At 43.2% G+C, this 9,519-nt stretch overlaps 1 protein-coding gene across 1 annotated transcript; it reads left to right on the plus strand.

Moving 5' to 3' along the window:
• Positions 1-365: 365 nt before the first annotated feature.
• Positions 366-9,071, plus strand: LOC124486649 (arrestin domain-containing protein 3-like). The gene is made up of 5 exons (XM_047048389.1): positions 366-398; positions 7,025-7,172; positions 7,358-7,460; positions 7,597-7,859; positions 8,060-9,071. Exons 3-5 carry the CDS (start codon positions 7,424-7,426, stop codon positions 8,168-8,170), a joined length of 411 nt encoding a protein of 136 aa, XP_046904345.1. The 5' UTR covers positions 366-398; positions 7,025-7,172; positions 7,358-7,423; the 3' UTR covers positions 8,171-9,071.
• The last annotated feature ends 448 nt before the right edge of the window (positions 9,072-9,519 follow it).

Genomic DNA, 9,519 nt, shown 5'->3' on the forward strand with positions numbered 1-9,519 from the left:
GGCAAGCCCAAGGCATGTAGTTGACCTAGCTTCAATGAAACATGTCTACAATCATCCCCTGTTGTGTGCCGCAGCCTCAGTATTACCCCTGAAGATTCCTTGCCTTTCCCCCCCGCAGTGCAACAAGGCACAAGACCGGAGTGGGAAATGTTCTCAGTTTGGTCTTTTCTGCAGTGCCTGAATTACAAGGCAGTGTGCGAGCAGTCCGGTCGCTAACTGCGAGAGGGGTTTGGCAGTGCCTGTAGTGTCCCTGTGCTCACGCTTCAGTGCGCCTTCTGAAAAGCGAGAGTGTTGCTCTCCTCCTCGTCCTAGCCGAGGTCTTTGAAAGGTGAATGGTAATTGCTGAGGGAAGGATTTACCCCGAAGACAGAACAAAAGCGCTCTTTTGTCTCACCAAGGTAACTCTTAACCCTGAGAGGGTACAGCGATGCAGTCATCATATTAGCGAGGTATTCAAACTTCCGAAGTCAAAAGAGGGTCTGATAGGTGATGGCCTGTGTGTGCAGTAGGCTTGTGTTTGTCTTTGTCTATTTACATGTATTCGTTTAGCAGACACTTTTATCCAAAATTGGTGTGTGTATGTGTGCTTACGTCTGTGCATGCAGCAATGTTTGCCTCCATGCTGTGCCTCACTCTCATTAGCACTGGTGTTTCGCGCTGTGGTCATGACATCATGGTGGTGGTATCGGCTTTTAAAGCTCAACCGCAGAGCGCATGAACCGCGTTGGCCTTTAACGGCCTGGATTCTTTCACTGTGACTTCATCATGGTAAGCTGAAGGAAACCCCAAACATCTCATTTCTCATTGTTTGACTATCACATTACTGAGGCAACGGATGAGATGAACAGGCTACTGGTGGATATGGGCGTATGCACACGCACGCACACACACACACATACACGCACACACACTTGAATGCATTTGAATTATTCCATTGGTTGGTGAGTGGGGAGTTGTTGAGGTTTCGAAAGGTACAGTTATGGTAAAGGCAAGAGTTTGCATGCTTGGTAATATACCCGGTGTGAATGTGTGTGTGTGTGTGAATGGGAGAGAATGTGACAGAAGGGCAGCACATACATGAGGTATCGGGAGATAAATCAACTTTTGTGCTCGGCTGTAATTGTTTCGTGCCGGGAGCTTTGGCCCTTCAAAAACTTTCAAAGAGGTCTGCGCTTCTGATCTTTCAACACCCGTCTAGGTCCACCAAAGCCCTGAACAGCATTGTTTGCGAAGACAACTATCAAAGGCTCTGCAAAAGATTAGGGTTGCCAACTGTTCCCTCTGTGGCTTCCTGTTTTGCTGCAGGAATTCTCGGTGTGAATTGCTGAAGGCCACGACAGCCCCATTTGGACGAGGTTAACCCTTTCACAGCCGTGCCGAACATCTTGCCTGTCTATCCAATTCGAGGAAGGGATAAATGTGCTTTTCTTGCGTGTGTCTCTTTTCCTAATGGAGTTATGCAAAGTGCTGTTCGCAGAACATCACGAGAAAGTACCGCAAAACGGCTTCTTTGAAATGCATAAGTGACCCTCTCCGATTCTCGGAGACAGAGCCGCATCAAGACAGCGTCACTGTAGTTATCAGTCAGGTGGCTGGATTATATTTTCAAGAAGACCCCTTTGGGTCTCTCTTCTCTACCCCCCCCCCCCCCTCTCTTTTCGTCCGCTGTCCTTCTTAGTTGCTGTAAGTGGAGTATTAAGGGAAAGACGACACCGGCAGTGTGTGTGTGTGTGTGTGTGTGCGAATGTGTTAGTGTGTGCCATAGAGTGCTGCACACCCATCCCTCCAGCTATCAATCTATCCACCCATCCAACTATCCATCCATCCATCTATCCTTCAATCCATCCATCCATCCATCCAAGATTCTTTTCCCCTCCGTCCCTTCACTGCGCACCGGTCCTCTTCTCGGCTCCCTCGTTTCGTTCTCTCTCTTCTTTCCTTCGTCCATCCATCCTACTGTCCTCACGACTCCTCTCTATTCGTCTCCCTCCCTCCCACTCTCCTTCACCCCCTCCTTTTTTCTCCTCTCTTTCCCCCCTCCATCAGAATTGCAAATGGCAGTGGCGCACACTACCAGAGGAGCTCTTCAATGTCATTAGACCTGACCCCGTGGATTAAGTAAAGGAGAGGGGCAGGAAAAGAAACTACAAATCGATAACTCCCCTCACCCTCTGGGGTTTTTCACCTCACTTTAGATTTACACATTACTGAGAAACATAGTCTCTCCTGTACGTGTTAGCTGACACACTAAGCCATGCACAAAAATGTCCAGTTCAACCATATCACTCAAAACCATTTTAGTAGTAGCAGAAATGTAGCTTTGGACACACAGCATGCCCAGCACAAAGAGAATGTTGTTTTGTTTGTTTGAGGAGTACAATGCTTCCCAAACCAGGTTAGTCCAGAAAAAAAGGATGCAGTTTGTGATAACTTCATCGTTTCCAGATGGAACTCAAACTACATCCAAGCAGGTCATAATAGCCAACACGTCATTGTTAACGATGACTTGATGTTCCTCACTGTGTGATAGGATCTCCAAGATCCAGAAATAGATAGATGTGTGTGTGTATTTGTGTGTGCTTGAGTGTGTGTGTGTGTGAGTGTATGTGTGTGTGCGTGTGTGTGTGTGTTTGGGTGTGTGTCTATTCTGGGTGGTTGGTTTACAGAGTTGGCAAGTAAGACCAGCTACAGTGAGTTGTAATAAACCTGATACCACCCTTATCAGAGACATAGTCCATTATAAATGCCACAGCCACTAGTGTGTGTAGTATTTACGACTCCACACTGTAAAGAGTGTATGTGTGAGGGAGAGAGACAGCGAGAAAGAGAGAGACAGAGAGAAACAGAGAGAAACAGAGAGGAAGAGGGGGTAAAAAATTGACAAATATAAGAGAGGGGAGGATGCATTGTGTTTGTTGGGGGCTCTGTGTGTGTGTGTGTGTGTGTGTGTGTGTGTGTGTGTGTGTGTGTGTGTGTGTGTGTGTGTGTGTGCGTGTGCCTCTCTGTGTTTGTGTAAGGCACACTGTCAGAGATCCTGTTGCCTCCTAGTTGAACGTGCCAAGCACTCTCCCACAACAAATAGACTTCCACTTTGAAACCATCCAGATCGCCTTTCTGCAGGATTAGTGTATGTGTACAAAGCTAAGCTACCTTTGATACACACTATTTCCCTTCACTGTTACTGAAAACCTCTCAATGAGTGGAATTAAACTCACTGGAAGTAAATCAATGTCTAATTTTTTCCCCTCAGTCAGCAAGAGAGAGGTATTTAATTCAGAGTAAAAAAATTACTGTAGTCAATTTTTTGTGTGTCGGTTTTCTGCGTGTGACTAATTGATATTACCAGCAAAATAATGCCTGAACACAGCATATATTAACCCTGGAACCCCCTGGAAGACCTAGCAACCCTGGAGAGCTTAGCAAACCTTGGTTTCTCTCTGTCTGTGCAATGACAGTACCAGTCGGTTTTGTTGTAACATCCGAAGGATTCCTCTGTATGTGAGGTGTAAAGTGGGGGTCAGGTAAAGGGAAGCTGGAGGGAAGTTATGATGACATCTGCTGCTGCCTATGGACGAGAACTTATGACTTACTTTTGTGTCAGCTTTAATGATGCTGTTGATCCTAAAACACGATGTTACGGTGTCATAATGACTAGACTGAAGGTGCAGGATTAAAGAGACTCAGCCAAATACACTACGGAGGGGTTCGCTGCACTTGTCAAGCATGTGTGTGTTTGTGTGTGTGTGTGTGTGTGTGTGTGTGTGAGCACACGCTAGCTGCTTGTAGGCTTTGTCCGTGTAAACGTGAATCTATCAAGATTGCACTGTTCCGACAGCACAGTGCAGTGCGCCGTGGAGCACTATGCCTGTCTAGGAACTCTCATTCTTACAAGAACAAGACACGATCCACGTCGTGTAACGCCTGGCTCCCATACGTCCCCTCAGCCTGCCAAGCCCGGCGCCAGCTCAGGGCTTTGACAAGTCATTTGTTCAGTCTGTTGCTGCTCGCTGCCCCCCAGTGAGAAGGACTCTCACTCTGAGGCTAGACCACAGCACTATAAGACTACATTTCCCTCTGCTAAGTCCATCACATAATCAGACAGTGGGTGTGGAGAGATATGAGCCAACTGTGGTTACCCTAACCCTGTGTTAGTTCTACTGTGTCTTGTAAAGCGGCAAATTCGATAAATGGTGGTCAAGTCCATGGATCTTTAATGCTACTGAAAATGTAAATATTCAATGTATACTTTGATGCTACTCGACAGACACTCGACGAATCTCATCTGTCAAGGATGAATCCTTGTTTTCTTGTAAATGCCTGTGTATAGATAGTTGTATGTGTTCAAAGCATTCCCACTGTTGCTTTGTATCAAAAAGGGGCTTTGCTTTGGCCACATCATTAAGTGATGGGGATCTAGTGCCACCTAGTGGTACAACAATGCTTTATTTTCCCAGAAACAAGTAAACAAGGCAGAAATGTGACCACTGGCGGATCTAAAGGGTAGCAAGGGGTGGTAGTTGCCACCCCAATAAAGAATACTACCACCCCAATCTTCCCATGGAAAAAATCATTTGTACATTACAGAACATTTCAATAAATAATATTAATGTTACTGTTTAATTTAAACTACAATGTTATAGCCTAATCATTTACCATAGGGAGTACTGTACCCCCCTACTTTGGGTTTTGATTCGCCTCCAGGAGGCCACCCAACAACTTCCTTCTGCCACCCCATGGTCACCCCAAATGAAAATCTCTAGATCCGCCCCTGAATGTGACAGTAAGCCACATGCCTGCTCAGCATATTTGACCAAAACAAAAGCTCTTTTGATGAAAATCCCATGGCTTGGTCCATTATCATGGCTTGTCTTCATAATCGCTTGGGAAAACTGTGAAAACTAGTTTGGCGCCCCACCATCTTCCACCATCAATGTTTTCAAGGCAAGAATGGCATTTGTAAAGCACTCCAAGTGCTTTGAGGGGCCTAAATTGAACCAAAAATTACCCCTACCGTCACAAAATCTTTGTCTTACCCAAAATAGATACTGATCTGTTTTAACATCCAGGAATACAGAGCAGACGGCGGCAGTTGTGCCCTCGCCGTCCACTTTGACCCTGTGGGGTTCTGTCCTCTCTGGGGGGAACAGTCTCTCTGGCCTGGGGGCTGGGAGCTCCAGCAGGTGTGGGGGTCATCACTGCTGGCCTGCTTCGAGTTGCTACAATCCTGGGTAGTGAGATGGGAGAAACATTTCTTGACAACAGTTTTTGGAATTACTGCATGTTTTTTTTTACGGAATTACAGCATGGTTTTGGCTTTTGTCAATTACAGCTAAGGTCCAAAATGTCTCATATGTTACAAACAGCCCTGTAGGGAATGGGAGTTAAGCGATGCTGTCTCCTTCAAGCTTCTGGAGGCAGTCTGTCAACACAAACCCTGACGATAGTTTCTGAACCACCTCATATTCTCCCAGAGTACTAGCTCCTTCCTTCTTGTAAAAGATTCAGTGCTCCCAAGTGCAGAAAAAACAAACATTCAAAACGAATCTGCCCCAGCATCAATTTAAGTCTAGGGGTTGTGCAATATGTTGTATGAAATATTTATCTGGCTCCATTTGACATGAATATGTATCATTTATGTAAATTAATCATGTAAATCCAAACGTCATTTGAATACTTAATATTCAAGTTCTCACTTCATTATCTCGACCATGAACACTTACTTTGCTTACAACCTAATGAAACCCCACAGCAATCCAACATTTCGAATGCGAATCTGAATGCAGGCAAATAGCCAACTAGGGTGACTTCGTATGATTGACGGGTATGATTAGAAAGGTTTGCCTCTGTTTGGCATGTAAAGGGTTACCGTAAGTGAAGAGACGAACTGCGCCTGCCCAGACTTTCAATTGAACATCACAGATCACACCCACATCCGAGCCGGTGTTGTGAATTTGTATGGCGCAAATCTGAAGAATGGGGATACATCAAGAGACGTTCAATGATTTAAACATAAATTTCGAGGCATTAAATGAAAATGGCAGTTTCTCAAGTGGTGACATAATGGCCGGTGAGATATCCTTCGTAATTAAGAAAATAACAAAGATTAGGTCCATTACGATATCACCAAAGGGGAGAGCCCTTGTTCTTTGGATGAAACGTAAGCGCTCCCGTCGGACGATAACTGAAAAAACCTATTCAGCAGAAGTGGATTTTTTCGATTTCTGCGCAGTGGTGTTGGAGGAAAACACTGGTTGGTATAGTAAACTGTATTAATTAACTTGTTAAACTACAACTTAATTTACAGCAACTCAACTAACCTAAGCAACGATTGTGCTCAATTAACAGCGGATGGCCCCACAATACTTCAACCAGGAACCCATGTCTACCCCTTCACATTCAAGCTACCAGAAGGGTATGTGTATCAATGAGACCTGGGTTTTTCAAAATATTTTGGAAAACAAACCCGTTTAGAAAAAATACATTTAATCGCAAACGCAGTCTTATTAAATCATTGGTAATTATGACGCTTTTGTGGAGTTGTCTAGGTCTATGGGGGAAGGGCAAAGACGAACGTTTGCTAGATCAGTATCTAAATCAGAAATATTCGAATACAATTTTTAATGGCCTTTTCCCACAAAATAGGGGATGAGGGGTGGGAATTTTTTGATTCTTTATTTTAAGATTCACACGTTTTATGTAGACTGTGATTCTAGAACACCATCTCCCAATTCGCTGTGAATTGTCTTCGATCACAGAATAGCTCCATCAGCTCAGCCTGGTTTGAGATACAGACGCACCTTCTCTCCTCCCAACACCGTTTTGATATCGGCTGACCTCCGGCCATGCGGTCCTGACCCCAAGTTTTGAAACCACTGCCATACATTATTTTTGTGTTTGTGTGTTTTAACAGCCTTGATTGCAATTGCGGTATTTTGAAACAGTTTAAGGCAAAGACACGTGGTATTTAGAACAATTAATTCTAGATCACTCCTATTGATCCATGAATAATTTTCTGTCCCTGCAGCAACTTCCCCTCCACATTCCATGGGGTCCATGGACGTGTGGTCTACTCCCTGAAGGTTGAGATACGACGACCATGGCATCTTGTCAAGGAGTTTGAAGTGGAATTTAACTATGCTAATCACATTGATGCCAACCACCCAAAGCTTCTGGTAAGATGTCTGTACAGTATCTGTCTGATTCATAATACACCTAGATTCATCCATTTCATCATGCGGCGTAATGTTTCATCATTCATACATCGAAACGCCAAATTCCCATTTAGTGTTGTGCATTGACGCTTGTTAATTGGGATGTTACTGATTGTTATGCATGTTTACGTGACTGTGGTTTGTAGCATCCTCTTTCATGCTCAGAAGAAACGGTGGTGTGTTGTCTATGGTGTGCCTCGGGCCCCGTCACGATGACTGCACGCCTTGACAGGAAGGGCTATGTCCCAGGTACAGTTGAACAACTTCCTCACAATCCATTCAACACGTGTAGGAAACAAACGTATACACTCCTGTTGAGGGGAAATCAAGCCTTGAATTAGAACATGCTGAGATAATATGGATACTAATTGCATTTTCACTTCAGGGGAAACCATTAAAATCATGTGTGAGTTTAGCAACGCTTCAACGAGGAACGCCACACCAACTGCATCACTTATGCAGCACGAGAAGTATTCCACTTTGGCTGGATCCAGAAAGATGGATAACAAATCTCTGGACTCAGCCACAGGAGAGCTAGTGAAGGGTGGGAACCTGCAGGCCTACAGTGAAATGACGCTGACCATCCCTGATACAACCTTTCTCTCCGTCTCCAACTGTTCCATCATCGAGGTGGTCTACACTGTGCTGGTAGGTATCAATATGAGATGCAATTTTCAAAAGTTTCGAGTTCTATTCCTCGTTAAGGTTTCATGCAAGCACATGAAGATTTGGTCAGTCAGGATAATTTCAAGTCGCAATTATCAGGACAACTGTTTGCTTAAATAAAGCAGATTCAGGGATTCTTTTTAAGGCAGCTCTACTCTTCTACTCCTTGGTTCTCCTTGCAGGTGACTCTGTCTATCAACTGGTCCTCTGACGTCTCAGTAAGCGTCCCCATTGTGATATGTGATATTCCGGTTGATTCACCAGACACTGACGACTTTGAAGACTGTGTGTGAGTAGGATACGTGGCAGAAACCAAATCAAGGTCATGATAAAACAGCCTTATTTGGTGCAGTATTATTAGTTTACTTCCAGAAAGCAAAACACTTTTATTTATTTATTTATTTTCTAGATCATTACTAAATATGATAGAATAATTCCAATTTCTTCTTGTTTTTGTCCATATTGTGAAGTGTTCTAGATGTGTACTCAGTATTAGCAAAGAGTATAGAATCACATATAAGTTCTTTGGTATTAGATATACAGTTTTGTTACCAATATAGGAATTACATTATTTGTGCTTAATTCCATAGCATTGTGTTTCATTGTTTGAGTTTATGCATGGTCATTGACGTTGTTGTTGCTAATAACAACATATTGTTGAAATGATACGGTATGCTATCACATATCATAGAATATGTGTCAGGAATCGGGTAATATTAGATTTAGGTTTTATATTAGTGTAGAATTATGGATTTGCTTGATTAGGACTTTTTTGTCGATTGGCTGTAGTTTTGTTTCAATGGTCAACACTCCTGGTTTATTATGCTATACTTGAATCTCACTGATATTGTGTTCAGTGGGGATAAACTATTCATTGCAATACACTTTTAACAGCTGATGTTAGAGATATGCTGCTTTTTGTAGTAATATTTTTACCATGTCTGCCTCGGATATTTTGTATTTATTTATTTATTCGAAGCTACCTCAAACTCAAGTGTTCCTTAAGCTGAAGTTTTCCTGCATGCCAATTTTGAAGTTAATGAGACATCCTAGAGGGACATTTACAGTGGGGGCACTCAATAAGTTACAAATGATAATAAAATGTGTCACAACGTAGTTTATGAAGTATGAAATGTCATAGGGATGTTTACACACTTTATCAATAAATAAAATGGGCTTAAGTCAGTAACCTGTTCATGCTTCCTGACATCTTTTTGAATGTTCCAATATCCCTGCCTGTGTCGTAAGGTAAGTCCAGCCTTATCTCAAATAAAATGTAAATTAAAAACCCATTCAGCCAAACTGGATGTCTTCTTCAATATCAGCATGGAAGATAGTGGTAGATGTAAGTTTGTCGCTAAATGAACTACTGTGAACAACAGTGACTGGCAATACAGTATGCTACTTCAACAAGGGACACATGTTTATCTCTTTACATCCCAGCTACCACAAGGGTATGCTAAGGGAACTCATCTTCATTCCATGGGGTGACCAACCCATATAGCCAAGCAGATTTTGAACTTAATTAGTGCCTCAGAGATCCTGTTGCCTCCTTGCTGAGCATGCTAAATGTGTATAAAGTTGAGCTACCTTTGATACAGTATTTTCCGTTACTGTTACTGAAAACATCAGATCCTCAGAT

This window comes from Hypomesus transpacificus, chromosome 24 (genome assembly GCF_021917145.1).
Source record: "Hypomesus transpacificus isolate Combined female chromosome 24, fHypTra1, whole genome shotgun sequence".
Taxonomy (NCBI): Eukaryota; Metazoa; Chordata; class Actinopteri; order Osmeriformes; family Osmeridae; genus Hypomesus; species Hypomesus transpacificus.

Excerpts from the sequence above, each read along its gene's own strand:
- LOC124486649 (XM_047048389.1), top strand. The coding sequence starts at position 7,424 with ATGACTGCACGCCTTGACAGGAAGGGCTATGTCCCAG. Across the intron at positions 7,461-7,596 it reads CAGGAAGGGCTATGTCCCAG|GGGAAACCATTAAAATCATG; the intron begins GTACAGTTGAAC and ends TTTTCACTTCAG. Across the intron at positions 7,860-8,059 it reads AGGTGGTCTACACTGTGCTG|GTGACTCTGTCTATCAACTG; the intron begins GTAGGTATCAAT and ends TTCTCCTTGCAG.